The 22685-nt window shown below is 35.2% G+C and overlaps 1 protein-coding gene across 1 annotated transcript in view; it reads right to left on the reverse strand.

Annotated features, from left to right (window-relative positions):
• Nucleotides 1-22685, reverse strand: part of CFAP47 (cilia and flagella associated protein 47) — a 334652-nt gene that overhangs the window by 270400 nt on the left and 41567 nt on the right. Inside the window, exons 22-26 of the mRNA XM_069784915.1 lie at nt 21017-21185; nt 18235-18335; nt 16858-17023; nt 9998-10190; nt 8304-8513 (exon numbers count right to left, since the gene is read on the reverse strand). Coding sequence (XP_069641016.1) covers nt 8304-8513; nt 9998-10190; nt 16858-17023; nt 18235-18335; nt 21017-21185 — 839 coding nt within the window. The remainder of the gene's footprint in view (nt 1-8303; nt 8514-9997; nt 10191-16857; nt 17024-18234; nt 18336-21016; nt 21186-22685) is intronic.

A 22685-nucleotide genomic window follows, 5' to 3' on the forward strand; every position in this document is an offset into this window, starting at 1 on the left:
ACCCAGCCAATAGCAAACACAATGCAAATACATTCTTAACTAAGAAATTTAGAAGTTTCAGAGTATTCATAAGGTGAAAAAAGATCAGACAATGAAGCACCTGTGCTGGTTGAGCACAAGCTGTGAAGCAACACCAGGAAACTGCAAGTGATAGTCAGGAGTAAATCCCTGCTGCAGGGGACAGAGAACCTCATTTGCCAACCTGACCCTTCGTCTAGGGAGGTTTGCTGCTTGCCTGGGGCTTTAATCCAGGATGCTGTTGGTATTTTCCCAAAAGTGGTATTTGAAAGAAAACTTCAAGAACAATGAGTCAGTACCTAAAAACTTGAATTTCAAAAGATGACGCTCCATTTGTAAGGAAGCATGGTAGAAAAAACGAAGGTGCTAGGAGCTAAGTATTTATCATACACATTTCAGGCACTGAGACACAGGGCACCAAACAGAAAAGCATGCATATTTCCATACACATATGGTGAATAGATTACAAAGACATGTACATTCTGCATGTGCTTAAAATCATCTTGTACCACTGACTTTTATTTATAACACCATTCATGAAGTGAGGTTACAAAGCTAGAAGTCTTGTGCAACATATTTATTCTGTATTTGCAGCAGAGCTTAACTAAATAATATAAAGCCTGTGTTATTCTATTAGAATGAAAGGTACCTGTATTGCTAGCAAATGTGAAGTTAGTAAATGTGTTAAATTATTCAGTGTATTCAGTTTTATAATGCTTAATAAAGCAAGTAAAAAATTTGTTATCTACATGAACCATCATTGCCACTGCTACTTCGGTGTTTATTCTCTAATGCATATTTCCAAAGAACACAGAACAGGAGAATGGCCATTAGATACATTGTGTTTACCAACATTTGAGACATGCTGATCACCAAAAACTAAAGCTCCAACTGTGATGACAAAAAAATACCATCCAACACTCTATATAAAAACTGTTCATTCACTTCTCTTAACTCCAATTTTTTCATTTGTGTTTATGTTTGTAGAAAGACAAAATAACCTGAATCAAAATATATTTATCTTTTTTATTTTGCTCTATAGCATTTCAGACATTTTTCTAAGTAGAAACAAGTGATTTGTTTTGTATCAGTATACCCCAAATGCTCTAGAAATACAGGCATAGTTATAAAAGCCTTCTTCAACAGTATTCATTAACAGATGCAGAGTATTGCTAACAATTTGTAAAGAGAAAGAATCCAAAGCCATTAGGATCTAACTGACAAATTTCTGTAGCAACATTGCTTGGGTAAATGAAAAAAAATTTAATTTAAGGGAAGCACACACTGCTAGTTTAGGAAACAAAACAAACTGCTTGCAGAATTGATTAGTGCCAAAAGGAAACTTGACATGAGAGTAAGGCATTTTACAGATCTTTAAGAACAAGGAATAACCTAGACAGAGGGAACAAGAAGTTGTAATTTAAAAATAAATAAATAAAGACCTGCCCTCCTCCCTCCCCACAAAAATCCTTGAACAGATCCAGAGATGCCAGAACTGGAAGGGAGAGGAAAAGATGACCCATGCAAGCTCTGCCATTTCTATTCACAAATGAGCAGTTCCCCAACACTGAGGAGCCCTTATCCTTTGTAGCAGGAGCTCAGGCTTCCACAGCAATCAAAATAATACAATAACGAATACTGACAGACACATGGTTTCACACGATATACAAGACTTATACCATCAAAATGGTAGAAAGCCACAGGCACAGAAAGGAACAGGAGTGATTAATGGGTTTGGACCATCCTGGTTTTCAAAAGCACTCCCAACTACCTGAAGTAAAATGCCAAGATGTTATTAGGTCAGATGAATGCAGCAAAGAAGCATGCAAATATCAAGAACTCCGATGTTTTCTAGCTCCCTGGTCTCTCCGAATTTAAATGGTATTGAAAGAAATTGACAGGTCTTATTCTGAGGTGTGCCAGCAGAATACATGCATTTGGTATTTGCCGGCAATGACCATTAAAGAGTTGCACTGTTTAGGCACGCTTCCCAACAGCAAAAGGGAATGCACTGTTTCCCTCCATGAGACACTGAGATCTTGTGGACTATCAAAACAACTGGAACCAGTTCATAACTGGGTACCTTTTAGTGATTGCGTCTCAGTTGCATCATGTTGTTATTAGAGGCTAAGATGCCTGACATCCTCTCTTCCTGAAGTTGCAGCCACGAACAACGTGAATAACATCAGAAATTGCATGAGTTTCTCCAGCTTCCCAGTGGGAGAGGGAAAGAAAATGGAGAACTGTAGAACGTGGGAGGCAAGGACCTCAGCACATTTGTGTCATCAATGATCACAACAATTTATCTACCCACCACATGGGGGGGGGGGGGGGGAGGATATATTTTGCTGCCCAGAGCATCATTTTCTTTGATTGTATGACAACTTGTACCTGTTCTTTACTACTACTTCTTTTAGAAAAAGTTAAATGTCATTTCAATCAGGATGGCAGAAAACTTTCTTTCCTACTAAATTATTTATCTAATCAGCCAATTAAAAGATATAATAACAATTAGAGGACAAATATATAAATATGCCATGTTTGCAAAGGCTTTTTTTGGTTTAGTTCTTCAAGTTGAAGGAGTTAAGTGTCATAGCTAAATATTTCTTCCCATTTATTAAACACTTGCTCCAGACATTCTTGGATTTTATGTTATCTTTTACTTCTCTATTCCTATCAGCCCTATGCAAGGAAATGTCATTTATTCTGCTTTGGAGTCAAAGCAGCAAGATTAAAAATAACATTAGAAATTAACTGCAAATTCTCATTTAAGGCAGTCATTAAATAAATATTAATGTACTTTCTTATGATCCATTTAATGGAATCTGTGCACACAGTAAATTACTTGCATAAATGACAACCATCTATCTCTTCAGTTTTCTTTTACAGCCACCTATAGCATGGTTTTGCTATAAAACATGATTGCCTATCATCTTTCAAATGTTTTCTGTAAAGTAGACAAATTCAACAATACCTATCTTTTACCTAATGTTCATTCTGATTTAAAGAAAAAAAAATTATTATTTGGATGGACTTAATATGGACTATGAGAGTCAAACCTACTGAAGTTTTAGACCTGAACTTAGAAAAGAAAAATACTGCAGAGACTAAGTAAAAAATTACCAAGACACAGTATTTGTGTCATCAATGCTCATGGTTTGAAATATGCCCAGAACTATTTTTGCTTAGAAATTAAGGCTCTTCTTCTAAGTAGTTAAATACAGGATGTGATATTTTACTAACATATTAAAATAACTTTTTAACTCGCTTATTTTAATTCCATCCCAGAACACAGAATATGAGTTGAAGTTCAAAATTTTAGTTCAAATCATTTAAAAATACATATTATTACTTTGAAAATGGAAATATAAGGGGAGAATACCTGACAAATTAATACATCTTCAGCAACTGATACTGTGAGATTTCACGGCCTATTAAACGAACCAGGAACCTATTCAAGACCAGTTAGCTTTTATAGGTGTTATAAAAGGCTATAGGTTTCATTGTTTTATTATTAAAGATCTAGAAGACCTGAAATCTTGTCTTCCTAAAAGACTCAAATTAACAAAGCAGTTTAAATTCATTAGTTACGCAGTTCGAAACAAACTGCTCAAACGCTTAGATAATTAGTTGAATCAGGTTTGAAGTTTGAACGCATTGCGCAGGTCTCCCATGGGGCGTGCTGGGAAGAATGAGGGTAGATATGCAGAGAACAAGAAATTGCAGCTACAGATTACTATAGAGTGGAATATCAAAGCACATAGTAATACTAACAGTAGTAACGACACCCAAGTCTGGATAAATTATCATAGACTTTATTAGAATAATAACAATATGCTCAGGATTAGAGAATCGGGCACTTACATTTCCAATCGAAGGAAAGAATTCTTTCTGGTTATGATACAAATAATTTCTTCCAAAAGCCAGTATGAATAATATTACTACACTGACTAATAGCACACAGCGAATCCATTTGTTTTGGATGGTGTGCTATTTCATCCAGTTGTGTTCAGGTTTTATATCATCTGCTCCTACAGCCCACGCACACATGCAACTGCCTGACAGGAAATCACATATATTTGCAAACCAATGTTATTAGTTCTGTCCTTTAACAAATACCTATTTACTATGTTTTAAAATAGAGCAACAATTTCAAGATGATATGACACTCCTGAGCATGAATTTTTTCACCTTTGTGAGCAGGGGTGCCTGTTAAGGTTACTTTGATGACTTTTATTTGGCATCTTTTTTTTCAAAAACACATTGAGTTTGCCTTTAAATTGAGGATGGTATCCTTTATTTCATTTTAACGGCAAATATAGAAAAACATTTATTACACAGCAGAAAGGATTATTTCTCTATAACAAGGTTTGAGAAGCTGCTAGTGCACCATATAAAAACAGTTATTAAAACTAAATATTGTGCCTGCTCAGCTACTATATTTCAGACCCCATCATAAGCTTAAATTATCCTTTTCTCATAATTACTGCAAGCCTTAGCACACATTTATGAATCACATCCCACACAATGATTAAATCTTAGAATTAAATAAAATTAATAAGAAATAGATTCTTGGCTGACAATCTATACAGAAAAATATAAAATACTAATGCAATGCAAGCTGCAGTAACTGAAAGATCCATAACCCTTGCATCAAAATAATATAAAATTTAGTTTTATGCTTAGGAAAAAGCCGATTCTAAGCTGTAGGGTGGAGATATTTAACTCTCAGAATAGTTGCTTTACTGAAAATAGTAACTGCAGGAATGACTTTTAATCACAGCAGTACCTATCTTTCCTCCTCACGCATACACTCATTCATCTCACCAAAGAGAGAGATGAACAAAAGGGACAAATGCCAAAAAGTTATTTTTGCACAGAACATTTAATAACAGATTTGATCTCCATTTACTAGGGGGCAGGGGAGACCTTCTGCATTGCTTTTCACCATAAAAGTTACTTAAAATACAGCCTACTACTTTAAAATGAAAATAAGATGTATGAATTTCATGTTTGCGTGAGTCTTCACCACTAAACAGTGTTTTAAACAGATGAATTTTGGTATGAACACTGCATATAAATTGCTGTCAAACTCTAGGTGTTCTATCCTAAAGGAATTTAGGTCTAACAGGAATTAGACCACATAAATTCCTAAGTATTTTTCCGATGCTTATATTCCCAAATAATCTCAGTACTTTTGAAAACTTCAAATGCTTTCTGTCATAGCGCACAGGATTGCATCTGAGGAAATATATAAACAAATAAATACCAATGTAAAGCATATCTGTCACTTATCCCTTCTTTCTGATGGTGCCTGCTTCTGCTGCTGATGCTGCCCAGAAAGTCCCTCTAAGGCAGTGCAGAAAACACTGAAGACCCCAGCACGGAGGGAGGGAGAAGACACCAACAGTTTTCCATACTTTGCTACCCAGTCCTGTGTCTCATACATCAGAAGTACATGAGAAAAGACAGTATCCCATATACTTTTCATACAGGAAGTATGGTCTAAAGCTGAAACGTATCCCTAGCATACCTTTATGAATTCCTAGCATTACACGTACAAAAAAAGAAAACCACATCTATGTATGTGTGTATATACATATGTTTTAGAATCTGTAAACAATAAATTGCACTGATATAGAAGACCAACATCCATCCATGCAGTCTTGTGTCATCTGGCTCTTAAAATGATTCTTTTTTATCTTATGCCCCTGTCGTGGTTTAACCCCAGCCAGCAACTAAGCACCACGCAGCCGCTCACTCACTCCCCCCTCACCCAGTGGGATGGGGGAGAAAATCGGGAAAAGAAGTAAAACTTGTGGGTTGAGATAAGAACGGTTTAATAGAACAGAAAAGAAGAAACTAATAATGATAATAATAACACTAATAAAATGACAACAGTAATAATAAAAGGATTGGAATGTACAAATGATGCACAGTGCAATTGCTCACCACCGAAAAGAACAAAAGAACCCAAAGAACACCTTCACTGAGATCAGGAGTTGGCCTCCTTTTTATTCATGCACCATTTCCCTATAGAGCTGCTCTGCCCCTTGCAATTTAAAAAAAAAAAAAAAAAAAGACGGAAGCTTTAATACATTAACCACTTAATAGTTCCCAATTCCTGTCTTGGAACACACATATGCAGCTTTTTTCTCAGTAGCAAAAAAAAATAAAATCCAAAACTAACACAAAAAACCACAAATAAACAAACAAACAAACCCACACACAAAAAAACCTAAACCAAAACAAAAGAAAACCAAACCAACCCACACTCTTCCACCTGAAGGATTCTATAGTGATCTGTGGTATGGACAGTAGCCTCCAGATTCCTAATAAGTTAACTAACAATATTGCAGATATTGCAGAAGAACTAGAGATCAGGAAATGCCTCAGCTCAGAGGATACAAACTCGTAATAGGCTGTCCTGCTCTAAAAAGCTTAAAAACAGAGAACATAAAACCAGAGAAGGAAAAATTAAGGATTAAGATATAACAATAGAAGATGAGTTAAAAGTGACATTTAAAAAATAATTAAAAACACGAAAGAAAGGGGGGACACACTCACACAAAAGAAAAAGGTAATAGAGTGCAGGGGAAAAAGGACAGATGACATGGAGAGCAAAAGACTGAAGAATGACATATGCTGAGAGAAGGAGGGAGGGATGTCCCTTTAAAATAAAACTGGTACATGTTCTTTGCCAGTTCTTAGCAAAATGAAATTCTGACTTCCAGTGTAATTCCCCCTTGAGACGTCTCCCTACCTTTACTCTGAAGCTCAAAGGCTCAAGGAATTAATAAACCACATGTATAATAAATATATCAATAATAATAAATAACAAAAAATTTAAAAAATAAATAATAAATCACATGAATAAACCACATTATCAAAAATTTTTAAAAAAAACAACCAAAAACCCCAAAAAACCACAACCATGAGTACTCTTGCACAGTTCCACACTGTACAGATAGTCTTCAAAATAACTAGAATCTCTTACTTAGAGACAGTACCTGCTAAGTTACTCAAAGATGTCTCTTCTTGAATTCTCAGGTACAAGAGGAACACCTGAAGCTTTTGAGAGGACTTAAAATGGAGTAATCCTTTGCAAGACCACTCCACTGCAACTTTGTAAAGATTTGCAAATAGGTGACAAGAACCACCAGCTCTTCCAGGTGCTAGAAAAGAGAATCTAAACCAATTGCAAACACTTCCTTGTTTTTAAAAAAATGAAACATAGGAGAAAGGCTCAGTGGAATAAAATTTCACAGAGTTTGACTCAACCCAAAATCAGACCACCTTGAAATACAGCATGGAATGGACTGTAAAATTTTAATAGGGTATTTTTCAAAAAGCAAAATATTTTGTACTAGAAAACATTGAGATTTGCTGGATGAAGACCATGTCTCTTCCAAAGCAATCTGAGAAGACTGAAGCAGACATAAGAATTACCAGCTGTCGTGGTTTAACTCCAGCCAGCAACTACGCACCACACAGCTGCTCACTCACTACCCCCCCCACCCAGTGGGATGGGGGAGAAGAATCAGAAGGAAAAAGGTAAAACTCGAGGGCTGAGATAAGAACAGTTTAATAGAACAGAAAGGAAGAAAGTAATAATTATAATAACAACAATAACAAAAAGACAATAATAATAAAAGGATTAGAATATACAAAACAAGTGATGCACAATGCAATTGCTCGCCACTTGCCGACCAATGCCCAGTTAGTTCCCCCACAGCGATCCCCCCTCAGGCCAACTCCCCCCAGCTTATATACTGGGCATGACGTCCCATGGTATGGAATACCCCTTTGGCCAGTTTGGGTCAGCTGCCCTGGCTGTGTCCCCTCCCAACTTCTTGTGCCCCTCCAGCCTTCTTGCTGGCTGGGCATGAGAAGCTGAAAAATCCTTGACTTAGCATAAACACTACTTAGCAACAACTGAAAACATCCGTGTGCTATCAACATTATTCTAATACTGAATCCAAGACACAGCACTATACCAACTACTAGAGAGAAAATTACCTCTACCCCAGCCAGGACACCAGCAGATGTGAATGAGGTACAAGACCTTAAGTTGACCACTTAGATGAATCTTACTTTAGAGACCAAAGCCAAATTTTGTGGGTTTTAATTCAGTTGAAAAAAGAAATACATTTCTATGTTTCATTTTCATTTTTTTCAGAATGATTCTTGTATGTCTTTTCCCAACCATTATGAGTTCTTTGTCTTATATCCAACTTTGGCAGTTTCGACCCTGTGCCCAAATGAATTTGAACTGCACACATTACCTGTTTTCTTCTTCATCAATGAAGAACATATTCCCTAAGAATGACATTGGCCTAGATGATTTGAAGCTGATATGACAAATTAGTTCCTCATTTGTGCCATCTGATGAAAGAACAATATCTTGTCCTTCTGGGAACTGTACAGAAAGAGGGTAAATCCTGTCACCTTCATCAAGTTCAAGCTCTGGAAGTTCAACTTGAATTCTTGATTGCCTGTGTTAAAAATAAATAGTAAAGGTGTTTGTGCTCACAGAATGACAGTAATAAAGTTGATTCACAGTTTCACACATTTACGAAACTGCTTTTCACAGTTAAATATAGAAAAATAACTTCATTTTTCAAGTATAAATCAAGTGAAACTAACTGAAGAATTAAAATCCCTTTAGCACTTAGATGTTAGTTTGTTTTCTACATATGTATCTGAAAGTTTTATACTGACCCACAATAGTTCAACATCCAAATGAAAAGTAGTTTCTACTAACTGTGCTACAAAGGGCATAAATATTACTTCCTTACTTTAGGTTTCCTAAACTTAAAGCTTTCATTAATATTGATTTAACTGCATTATTGCACAACAAGTTAAAGCAAGTTTTAGAATAGAAATATTAAGGGGAAATTTGTGAAGATACCTAAGATGCTTTCCCCAGTTATGTAATTTTAAGTTCCAGTTCTGAAATAAGAATGGCAGTCAGTCCAGGCCCATATGGAATCCTTTCAGTTCCAACCAATAGACAAATCACTTGATAAATTGTTACAACTCAAATGAGATAAGACAATAATAATTTGAAGATACAGTTAATTTCATTAATTTATGGCAACTTAAAGAGTTTTGCTCCAGTTCCTCTGGTATTGAAATGATACCTACATAAGCATAACAAACTAATATTATTGCTCTTTACTAGTTACAAACAGAAAAGTTGTATCTTAGAGACCAGAAAAGCATATTTTGACACACATGTAGACAAGAGTGCGTGGAAAGATTAAAATATTAAGATTTCTGTCAAATTGGAATAGGTGTGGTGCTGGGTTATGCTATATAATATGATTACAAAAAGGCTCTCATAAATTCAAATAACAGGATAAAGTGGGTGAGCCACAAAAAAATAATATAATAAATAATCCATATATTTTTCAAGTGACAAGATTAAAACATTTTTGCTGTCCTCTTTGGTACTGAAATCTTGCTTAGGAAGGGAAAAAAAACCCCAACCAAACAACAAAAACAAACACAAACCCACCAATTGTCCAAACAACAGCTAGATTTCAAAACAGTGTTTTATAACATGTAGAGTAGAGAAAATAAAACAGCAGAAAGATTTTATCTGATCGCAATGCAAGAAAAAAGAAATAAGACTCTGCATCTTAGTATCTGCCTAAAGTTAACAAAAAATCCTGGTAGGACTCTCTTCTTAATTTTTGTGCTATTCAAAGTACTTTTAAAAACATCTGTCAGAGTGAATATATCAGAAGATGGTCACTTCGTGAAGCAAGAATGTTCTGAGGACAGAACATGGGCTTGTTGAATGTACAGCAACATTAATAACACAAATTTTCTCTTAAATACGCAGACTCTTTACTCTGATGAGCAGAAAATTAATACTAACCTGCATAAACAAAAATTAATTCACTTTTTCAGAAGAGAACAAAACCAAGAATTATTCAGGATTTCCATAAAAAAATTATTTTGAGATTTATACCTTAAATAATCTTGTGGAATGATACTGATGGCTGTTTCAGTTTTCACATCCAGAGGAACTGGCATCAGCATTAAGAAGGGGGGATCAAAATTTATTTTTGGCGACTTCATGGTGCCAGACAATGTTATTTTGTAAAGTGATGGATTATCATTTAGACACACTGACATTTCAGATGCGTATGTCCCAGGACAAGCTGTTAAAATGGTTAAAAACAAAACAAAACAAAAAAAACAAACAATAAAACCACAACACACAGAAAAACACACAAACAAACACCACAAAATTATATTACCATAAATACATGCAACTAAAGGATTTATAATGACAGTTTTTCAGGTTTTGGTTTTTTTCTTTTAAAAAGTCATCAGTATTGCTTTCTTGCTCAAAATTTAGCTTAACGTACAGTAAGTGTTGTATAAGAATTACTTATTAAGAAAGCTTAGAACACTTGCCTGTAGCAAACCAGAAAATCATATTTTTTTAATTTGCTGGAAACTTTTCAGAGTTCTTCATTTATTGTATTAATATTCCTTTATATACAACATCAATGTAACGCTTCTCAGAATTTCAAGAATCACAGTCATATTATAAATTACACTAATTAACACAGAGAATGGTAATTTTATAAAGGAATAAATATGAAAAGCATCTGACTGCCAAGACAAGAAAAAGTTGGTGCCTTTTAAGATAGCAGTCACTACTACATTTTAACAGATGACTCTAAAACCTATACTGTCGCGAAGTCAGCCTCACACAAGCCAGTAGGACAGGTTCTACCCTCCACTGACAGCATCTCCCATTTCCTTGCTTTCTGCTCTTTCTCATGCCATCTTTGCTAACTGCTGCAAGGCAGTTTTCTCTAGGATGGAAAAGCACATTTTCTTTCACTGATACAGGGAGCAAGGCTCTTCCTTCCAAACCCATTACACTGTCAAAATGGTGTTCCAAAACATGCAGTGCAGTCATTCCTACCTGCTGAAGAGCTAGCAAAATAAAAAATGTTGAGGGCCAACTAACAAACACCTCTTGTATTTAGAAACAAATCTGCATGATGTGTTGTAAGACAACCCCAAAAGTTTAATCTCTTCATTTTCAAGAACACCTTTCCCTTTGATTCCCCTATGTCATCAGATTACTAAGTATGTAAACATCCTCACCTAATATTTAAGAAGGAAAGAGACAGCAAAACAATTTTGTATTTTATGTGTCTGTATGAGCACATGTGTCACTGCAAACAAAATACACATGACAAGCTCTTCTGAGACTAGCTCAGATAATTATTTTCACAGCCTGAGAAAGAGCTGCAATTGTTTACATACACAAAGAAGAAAACCTAGTATCTTCAAAATATTTTGTCTTATTCCTTCCTCATAAAAGCCAATTTCTTCATGGAGATGATAACAGAGGAGTTTCATGGAAGCCTATTAGCTCACCAGAACATGGCCTGTGGATCCCTTCATTTCAGACCAGAAAACACGAAACTGGCAAAGTAAAAAACCAGATGAAATAGGAACTTGCTGCAGTGTTTGCAACGCCTGGCTAAATCCCTGTTAAATGGAAATCAACTTTAGGAGACAATACTGCTGAGAAGGCTAAGAAGCTTGTGCTTCTAGGTTTTGATACAGCAAGAGCACGCCTTTTTCTGGCGCTTAGCTCTTTTATGAGGGAAAGGTGAGAGAGCATCAGAAAACGTCATGGAGGTGGCTGAAGAGCCAAACAGGATATTTTTTACATGCTTGTAAGAAAAGATGTTCTATACAAGTTACTCCCATATACAAGCTAGACAGTCTACTGTCCTACAGCCGTGCTCTAACTAAACCATATTTCTGGTATCCTATCTTCATACATATGTATGACATATGGTAAATGAAAGTGAAAGGCCATAACCAATAAATGCCATAGGGATGGAACACCACGAAGAAAGAAAACTAGAGGAGCATATGTCAGTACCAAAGAAAATGCAATTTTCACAAACTCACAGTTTAAAATATTTATATTAACCACAGTTCCAAAGTTAAACCTTCAAAAGAGTAGTGTTAAGCTTTCCTCATACAAGCTTTTCATCCATACTGTACATAACAATTCTAACAAATCCATTAACTACGTGATCACATCTGTTTGCCGTAGAATCCCTGACTCACTCAGAAGGCAGAACAGACAGTGCTTATTCTCCATCGCTGATCATTCTGTGTGCGGCTCCACACAGTTACTAACACCAAAATTCTGCATAATATGTAAGCCAATAATTTATTGCTCGTCAGAAACACTAGTGCAATACTGTCCTCATTTTAAACAGACACAAAGACAAAAGAAGTGATTTCATTAAGTTCTGTTCATCAGTTTGTAATGCCTAGGACCAATGTTTTCAGGATATTTCATGTTAAATAAATTACTTTGAAATTAATGACAATTATGTCCTGAAATAACAGCTGAAGTCATGAATTTATTCTATTAATCACACCTTTCATGACTACTGTCAAAGCTTGTGCTGCTGTTACCATTCTGATATACCACCATTAATTTCTATAGGGCAAACAACAAGCAGTCCAGCAGATGTGAAAGTTTTCCTTAGGGAGATTTGATGGTATTTACAAATCTGCCAATCTAAATTTGCCAAGGGCTAACAAAATCTGTACAATTATATGAGAAATTTCCCCATTGTCTTTTCTAGATATATTTATTAGGGGAAATAAGCATTCATTGCCTTATCTGAGAAAAAACCCTGAATAAAGGAACACAACTCCTCGAAGTGCATATATTCATTAGCTGCTTCATTTTCAGTCTAATTCACACTAGAAAGCCCATCCAGTTCAGAGCGCCTAACTCCCTAGGATGCTATCCTGGGACTATACTTTATGCAGATTCCTTGTTAATAGAAACATAAACAGATTATATTTCTACCAAAAGTCAGTTATACACATATGCAAGTTCTCCATCCGATACTGCTCACACACTTCTGGAGGAGAAATATTTCAACTCCCCACACCTTCCACCCTACCTGTTTCAGTTGCAATTTAAGCTAGCAGCAAAAGCTAGTTTAAACAGCCACCTCTTTAAGGGTGTCCATATTCCTTGTTCCTCTCTAGCAGCACAAATTTAATTTTTTATTTTCTTTTTCCCCCAGAAATCTTATCTGTATAATAGCATAGGTTTTGATCTTTTGAGAGTGTGTGGGAAGAAAGTAAAATCACCATCTGCTCTTCTCACCCTCTTAACTTTGTATTAGATTGTTATTCAGTTCCTACACTTGTCTCCCTCCCAAATAAGCACTTTTAGTTTAGTTGCCTTGGACTTTCCGGTAATTCATGCCTTATTGCATATATACACTTTCAGCATAAATGGGTGCCAGTGAAGAATTTGCATACACTGAAATACAGACTTCAAAGCAGAAAAATCACAGGTAGTTAAAACTTAAAGGTAAGCCCTACAAAAAAAAAGAAGAAAAAAAAAAATCTAAAGTAAATAACCATTTCTCCACAGAAACTGTTAAAAGGCATAGTTATTTAATATCTTACTACTGCAGAAAAAAACTTAGAAGATGGAGGTCATCATGGTCATCTGTGCCCATTACATGATTATCGCATCTTCCAGGGGCACTGAACTCCTGGTAACTCACAGGTGCATTTGTAAGTATTTTTCCACACAGGATCCCAGAGCACAGATTTATTGTAACTTGTTATATTGCAGATAAGTTTTTTCATATTACAATAAGATACAGTGAAATTTTTCATATACTGTTAATGCATTATTCTATAGTACAGCAGAAGAGGATCATATTAATATAACTTCAGTTCTTGAGACTCTCTATTAAATTTAGCATGCTTTTTTAAACAGGTAGCATCATACTACCACACATTATATAAACTCTTGCATTTAATTTAACACTGTAGCTTACTATAGCATTTTGCACTGTCATTATAAATGTTGTGGCATATTTAAACAAATTACTCTAATGTACATTCAAAGTTCATTTTAAGGTTTGTTCACCCCCACATACTACAACTGTACAGTACAAACCTATAAAGGTGATTAGCACACCATACTCATTAACTAGGTCTCCTGTGTGGGTTTTGATGTATCTAATGTTCTCTTACAAGGAAGAGTAGTTATATTCAGTGAAGGAGAAAATGAGACTCTGTGCTCATCTGCGCCCTAAAAATCACCAGATATCTGGAAATACAGATTTATTCTTTTTATCTACCACGTCTAATATTGCCCTGAGCCATTTTCTTTTCCAAGCTATATACATTAACCTAATCAATGCAAAATGCAGCTATTCCATCTCCTTTTAGAAGAAAATGTTTCTCAAATTCAAAGCAGACAAAAATGTTTATATGTGTTCTTCACAAGTGATCATTTTAGTATGATCCACAATTATTCTAATCATAGGCACACTCTGCAAAAATATCTATTAGAATACCTTCTCAAAGTTACAACACTTATTTTGTAGGCTTTACTATCTGAAATACTGCTGAAAAAAAATATGATACCTTATTGAAAGCAAAGCAGAAATTTATGAAAGGAGAAAAAAAAATGTTTAAAAGAAATAGAGTTACAGTAAACTGCATGTGTATTTTTTAATTGCATCTCAAGGAAAAACAGAAGGTTATGAGCGTTTGTTTTTCACTTTCCAACCTTCTAGGCTTCCATTCCTCTTCCCTCTACATTCTTCCTCCAAAGACCTGGGGTCATAATATGTTTCTGTTCCTCTACTTCCTTAACCTGTTTTTCCTCTGAGTTGCATCTCAACAGTTTCTCAAAATACAGAAGTTTACCCAAAGACATGCTTTGAGTAGATCCTTACATCCTTCATGAGTAAACTGAGATTCCAAGTCCATATTTCTAACACTTTGTAAAACTGAACATCTGAGATAACTTCCAGATTTTTCTCCTATGATATGTCTCTGCATTTTGTCCAATCTTGTCATCCTGCTCCCAGTGTTTAACTCCTTCTGATTTTTATATTCTAACATTTTCTCACACCCTTGGACAATATTTTTATTCATTTTACCTAGTATCCTTGGATTTTTTATTTCATATTACTCCCAAAACAAATTCTTTAACAAAAATTTTCATCTATGTTTATTTTCTTTTAATAACCTATGTAAGTTATCACTAAAAACTGACTGAGGAACAGCATAGACAAGACAAAGATGAGATCACATCATTTTGTTCCAAAAACAAGGATTACATGAAGTACAATATAGAACCTACCTAGTAAAAAATTTTTATTACACTGAACACATTTTTATGGCTGTTTCATAAATTTGTGGTTCAGACCCAAAAACCAGGGGGGTTGCAATTTCTTTGGAGGAATGTAGAAGAAGTGGAGACAAAGTGATGCATCAAAGCCAGAAACATGCTCTAAATATTTTTGCTCAACCTTCCAATAGTAAATGCCATTTAACTTTCTTCTAGCAGTTTAGTCTGTAACAATATATAATTTAATGGCATAATTTAAATACATATTTCTAAAAGGATGCCTCATTGACAGCTCAGAAGTGTAAAAACTACCACTATAGATACTGATTGGGTCAGAAACTTTCAAGGTATTATATCCACAAAGAAATACTACTTCAGAAAAGTCAGAATTTGCTACTTGAAACAAAAAATTAAAAGAACTTAAAACAAATGACCTTCTAAATAATTCTGCAAAAATCAATATATATTAATTACTTTTCCACTTCATGAAGCAAAATCACAAGTTGATGTGATTTTTCTTCAACCATAAGTTGAAGACAAAAGCTACCAACAAAGCATAAAACCATGGAAAAATGTTTTGTAGTATAGCAAGCAACTCTGAGCAACATGTGCAATTAAATACCACTCTTGCATATTCACATGTTTGCGGAGCAACATCTAATACAGTCTTCTCAATTTATCATACAGAATCATGGCAAGACTCTTATACCTATATTTTTTTATTTATTTATAATTATATTAAATAGTTCCCAGTACTTAAGTGAGGTTATAGATTTCAATCCTATCATAAAGAACAGCAGCAACATCTTTCTTTAGGACAAGGATGCTCACTTGCTGACTTGGGATCAGATGCGACTGAAAAAACAACTTCTCTTCCCCTTGAGAATGCCAGGGCCCCAAAAGTAGGCCACTTAAAACTGTCAAAATGACCGAGTTCTGTAGGCATCAGCTGCGTAAGCTAGTGGGCTTTATCAACTCAAATACAGTGTTACATTACTCTCTACCCTAAACACTTGACTGGGAATAAGGTAGAAACCCAATATTCATGTTCTGCCATTCCTCTTCTGGTGTACGTGGTTGATTAGCATCTTCCTGCACGCTCCCAAGTTTTGTTAGAAATCTATTTTATGTTTTTTACTTAGGGTCTGGTTGCCTGAGCAGGCTACTCGGAAAATACCATAGCTAAGTGATTTTGTATCTCATTGAAGCAGGAAATTTCCATTCTTATCTAGATTACGGCTATTTAGGAAAAAAGTTCATACACATTCCAAGTACTCTTGGAAAGCTTTAGTATCTGTCAGTCAACCTAAATGCACATGAAGGAGCAGTACTGAAAATGATTCAGCTATGCCAGCCTTTGATGCTTCATAGATGCAAAACTTGATGCTTTATATGTGCAAACCAGACTTTTCAAATAGTGCTATCAATTCCATGCTTTCTGTTAGGTCTGCAGCTGTCTTATTTTCTCAGAACCACAACACACCTTTCTTTTGGCATTTCAGCTCATTATTTAATCACGTTAACTGGAAGTTAATCGAAACAAGTACTAGTTACGATTCATCATAAAAAGTCAAATATCAATTATCAAAAGATTATCAGATCTATGAAAATGGTATATTGGCCAAACTATCTGTAGAAGAATTCAGAAAATTACTTACAAGGGCAGAACAATACAGCAATACGGACTTTTTGTCCTGGATCAAGAAATCCAGTCTGCAGACTAAATTTAAAAATACCATCTTCTTTATTTTTGCCTGCATCATCACAATTCAATTTCCATGTCAACTGCTGCCTGGAGACATTCTTCAGGTCAAGCTTCTGTAAATATTTGCAAAGAAAGGACATGATGGAAAAGAGAAAGCAGCAAACGCCTTGATACTTTTCATATTGCTCTATCCTAAGCATTCTTTTTGCAATCAGATCAGAGTAAAAGCAAGAAAGCAATGAAGAACCCAGTTTATTATATCTGTAAGGTGAGAAGATGAGTATGTCTATCAGCACAGACTAGATGCTTTCCAGTCACTCACTACATTCACAAAGAGCAATACTTTCTTCCAAGAATTTATGCAAGGAAAATAGATCAAAGCATCACAGTGGGAGTGCTTAGCCAAACAGAAATGAGTTCTTCTGGATACAAATGAAGCATAGCAAGCACTAAACACATGGGTCATGACATCTAGACTTACAGATGGATATGTTGAAAAAGCAAGAGTTCAGAACAGGTTTTCAAAACCCATTCTTTCAATTCAATGAGACGACAGTGGAAATAAAAAAAAATTCCATTCCTTTATTTCAGAGTTGCTCTTTCAACTCCTAACACATCCAAACTTAGGAAAAGACCTTGACTTTGTATTATCATTGTTTTCTGAAGATACTTGAAAAAGCGTTTCAAGTGTTTTCATCATTGCCAAAAATATTTTTTTATAATTTCCAAACAAAGCCTTTGGGACTGAGAAACAAGAAATTATGTTATGGTATGTTTTACATTCATACAGCCAAATTCTTTATGTTCCAAAACAGAATGGCTGTGGTCAAATATCCTATTTAGTGCCTCCTTCCCATTAAGACCTAAATCATGACCAGGAATTTTTTTGGGAGAGTGCCAGTTGGTAGAGATCAGTACCATACAAGGTACTGGGACAGCAATTTAACTGTATGGACCACCATGGCACATTGATTGGATTCCTGCACTGTCACTGCCTGGTTTACTAGTGTAGGCAGAGGCAGAAAAACTTTGGAAGCAAGCTATTTCTTACACAACTCATGGTCAATTTCTCATGGTGCCCACACTTTCTCAAATATCAGAGTCAGGACAAGCCCAGTTTTGAGTTTTGGAAAAATTTCTAGTAATCAAAAGACAAACATAAAATCAAAAACTGAACAAAATGGCAATGAGAAAACTTATTTATATTTAAACCAGATATTTGGAATATGACTGAGTTTTTAGTTCCAAATCTGTCTTCTTTTCCCAGTTATTTTTGAGTAATTGAAAGCTATACCCAAGAATATCTATAACAACACTTGTGATTACATACCTGAGAATTCAGACTTTCACCGGCAATGTTGAAATATATGCCACTTGAATGTTGTGCAAATTTAAGTTCCATTGAGGAGAACTCCAATGGTGATTTAAGTACTATTGGAAAAAATAATCTAAGATGTTTATACACCATTATTTTGACAAAAATTTCCTCAAAGTCCATTCATAAAATCATTGTTTCTGCACATGTTTAGCAGAAAAGTTTCTCCCCTTGTTTTAAAGCTGTATTTTCTTTCTGTTGTTCCCATACTATATAGTTACTGTAATTTAACTTTCTGTCTTATAATGAACCTTTAGCCACATTAAAATTATTTAAATTTTGTATCTAGCAGACTTACAGCATCTCTTCTACACATAAAGATGCTATAAATAGAGAGCCACATGACCTTTATACTGCAGTTGAATGCATTTACATTTGTGATGGTAATCATCAGAAAAGACTTGAAAGATTTTATAAAAACCAGCATTTTTCTTAATTTCGTATAGCTGGAGAAAAAGAAACTGTCACAAAGGATGAAGTTTTAAGTAAGGATTTAGGAAAACAAAGGTATATGTTCCCACGGCCTCATTTTGCTTCTTGATTAAACACTGGAAATTAACCTAGCAAGCATAGAGTATCCGTTTATTAAAATCTGCAAGTTTGTTTCACACTCAGTGAGGAAATGTGTTGATCAATTCTCTTCCCCCCCTAAAAAGCCCAAAGGATTTCCTAATTACATATGTCACATTATGTAAATAACAATACTATCCGTATTTCTCTTAAGCACAGGCATATAAACTCTATAAACTAATATCTAGGGAACGTAATCTGCTGGAATGCTTCCACCAATATGCAACTATGTCACTCACAAAGTCCTCACCTCTCATAGAAACTGCCTGTACAAGGAAAACACAGCACAACTGAAAGTCTAGGAGGAAAAAGAAAGGAAATCATCCACCCACAAAAAAATGTGAGACTGATTTAAAAGGAAAAAAAAAAGTCAGCTCACATGAGGCTATTACATTGATAATATGTCCTCTTCCTCTGTGTCTAGCTGAGGTAGGGCTTGTGGTTTTTCCAGTTGAGTTTTCTGGTGTGGGTTGAGGGGTTTTTTTCCTCTTTCAGTGCTTTCTTACATAATAATAAGCAGTCTCCAAGGGAAAAGTCTTACAAGTATTTAATTAAGAGACCTGCTTTCCCTCCCAGGTGCTGAAACAGTCTACAGACTTTGTTTTTAAAAAAATTCAAAAAAAGTTCCATGATGGATTGAAAACATATTGACTACACTGAAGTTAAAAGACTGGGTTGACTGTTCCAAGATTTTCATGATTCTTTTCTCAAGGTGAACAATATGAGTATAAGCACCAGATATAAGCTGTTGATTTAAGTGCCAAATGCACTGTCCTGTGCAGTCTGAATCCCAGTCAACCACAAAAAATGTCACAGGGAAAAAAACTTTGAAGAAATTCTGTGTGGCAGAAGTACAAATTCGTGATAAAATTTATATAAGATTATCTTTTATTAGCGAGACTTACTGATTGTATTGATTTATTATTCCACAAAGAAAGGGAAATAAACATTTTATTTTTTCTTCAGGTTACATAAATCACTTCTGCACTAGAAATTTGTCACTTTGATTCATGATTTTTTACTTAGAGACGTGCCTTCTACTAATCTCATGTACATATGAACATTTATCTTTATTCTACGTGTTCTTAAACTAAATATATTTAGAAATGTTTAATATGAATTTACTTCCACCACAGGATCTAAAGAAGGTCTCTCCGATTTCTTTGGTATCTTAGAAGATCTCAAAAGTAAGACTTAAGTTAAAGCCTTACAGGGAAAAAAAAAGAAAAGAAACAAAAAAAACCCCAAACAGATAAAACCTAATAAATTGGAGTTGCTTTTACCCCACATTATGCCTTTAATTGGCCAAGCCTCCTTCAGTGCTCCCAAGATGTTTAAACATTACACAAACATCATTCCAGGAAGACACTCAGCACTTGAGTCTCATCACAAATAAACAGCAACTACATATTAAACACTGAGATGAGGAAACCTAGTGGATTCAAATATTCACAATGTGTAGGTCTACATGACTATAAGGATCAGACAGGAGACTAAAGAGAACCACAGATTATTTCTGAGAAAAGCAGAGAAGAATCATTTAAGATATCAATTTCTTGCTGCAGGCAAACAGCCTGTAACTTTGGCTATTAACAAATTCTGACAGGCCGAAAGAGTACAGTTCTGCACATAAAAGCAAACAGAAGCAAATGAACTAAATTACCACCAGTTGTCTCAGATGGGATCAGGGACAGACAGAGGCATTTTAAAGGAGTTTTAAATACAGCTAGAGCTCTTAGCTTTGACAGGGTAAGACTAAAAAAAAAAAAAAACCACCAAAAAAAAAGGAGTATGAATGACATGCTACTTTTCTACACTTTGCAGATTAACTGCTGTAAATACTGGGGTCTGCATGATATGGTCTAGAAAGACTAGTGAATGAGTAGAAGCAAAAGTGAGTTTTGGTAAACTAATTTTTATATACTGCAAAGGGCTATATAAGAAAAAACATATTTTCCCACCGTGTCATAATTATGTATAGAAAGTTCAGCTTTACACATATTTAAATACAAATAAAAATTTGAAAATTTTGCAAGTTTCCAAGAAATTTACAAATTATACAATTATCAATCGAGTTTCAGTTAAGTAGTAATTCTCTGCAATACATGCAAAAACATCACTACAAATATAAGTATCCACCATTTGCTTAAGTCCCTAGTTTACCTACCAACTGCTTTAACTCTACAGAATGGAAGAGCCACAGTCACTGCCTGTGGCCGAGGAGCAACAATGTGCTTTACGGATCCAGCTGAAGTTGCAGATACAGGGCTTGGCTGTGTCAATGCGAAGTCAGCCTGAGGAGTATTAACTGGAAGAGTGAAGTCATATGCTGCCACCTAAGGGACAAAAATATCATTGTGGTTACTGTTCCAGAAATTGTAAGTACTTCTTGAACCATCTGAGCAGTATTACTATTTCAGAAGAACTATTGAAATTTAGGACCTGATCATTATATTAATAGGATAGTAGTTTATTAGCACCCAGTATCAGCCCTTACCTAGCATAAACAAAACAGGCACTGAGATCAAGGTGGAGCATGAGTTAAAATCAAGAAAGCTCAGGAAAAAAAAAATAATTCTTAAAACCTTTGTCATTGAACACCACTGAATTCCAGGAGTCCAAATTCCAGTGATTTTGATCCTAGCTTTATCTCTGCAACCACATCCCCAAATAAGTGGGATTTAAAAATTTAAAAGATAGCACTTTTATACAAAATCCTCTTTTTTTGAGAAACTGTGCACATGAGAGGGCAAATTTATTTCACAACACACTCTGAAGGAGGCATTTTTTGCCTCTCACTCTGCCTTTCCAAGGACTACCACACTGGAGCAGTATGTTCTCCAGACAAAAAGGTATGGATAACCCTAACAAAGGGAACAGAAGAAAAAAACAAAACTTCTGCACTGAACCAATCTTAGAGTCCTTCAAATAATGTTTTCACCTTGAAGGCCACTGAGTTCTCCAGAAAGGACTCTGGCCTATACAATCTGCATGCTGCTCAACATTTGCAGTAAAACCAGCTATATAAAGAAGTTATGAATCATTTAAAAGCTTTCAAAAACTACAGAAAATAGTGCGTCATGCTTCACTTTCACATATGTGGTAGTGAGCAGAATATATAAGTGACAGGAAAGAAATGTAAAAAAAAAAAATTGTCCTAAGCCAGGACATGAGGCACATAGCCATCTGCAAGAGAATTAACACAGAGCTTAGATAATGAGAAGCAAGTATGCAGCACTTACAGCGTTTGGAGTTCCAGCAGGGTTTGTAACAATTACGAACTCCTGGTGAGCAAGATGTGTGCTGAGCCTTGTGGAACATTTTGCGTATTTGTGCTTAGCAAGAGGAAAGCACGGGATGAGGGGAATTTTTGCTAGTGAGATCACCACAGTTCCTTGATTTATATTGATATTTCAAATCTGATAACTATTAGATTTGATAACACAGAATTGGTTTTTCAAAATTAACATGGCGAATGCCATTTAAGATTTTTTTAGTAACTAATGCTCGAGGTGTGTCAGGCTGAGTAAAAATCTCCTGATTTGATTTACATATCCTTCTATTTTTAGTATCTCAAGTCACTTCATCAAGTTACATCTTCAAAAATATGCTCCTATGGCATAAAAATTTGTAATTAAAAATTAGACTGAAAAAGATCTTTTCTTCATAGTGTGAGAAGTTCAAAGTATGTGTGAAGCACATGATTTCATGTCACTAACAGTGGCTCCTCACAGTTTTAGAGGAACAACTATCTATCTTTTCTTACAGTAGAAAGTAATAAGCATTGCATTTCAAGGCTGTGAAATCTGTCAAAAAAAAATCTTTTAGAACTTTCT

This window comes from Haliaeetus albicilla, chromosome 6, assembly GCF_947461875.1.
Source record: "Haliaeetus albicilla chromosome 6, bHalAlb1.1, whole genome shotgun sequence".
In the NCBI taxonomy this organism is placed as follows: Eukaryota; Metazoa; Chordata; class Aves; order Accipitriformes; family Accipitridae; genus Haliaeetus; species Haliaeetus albicilla.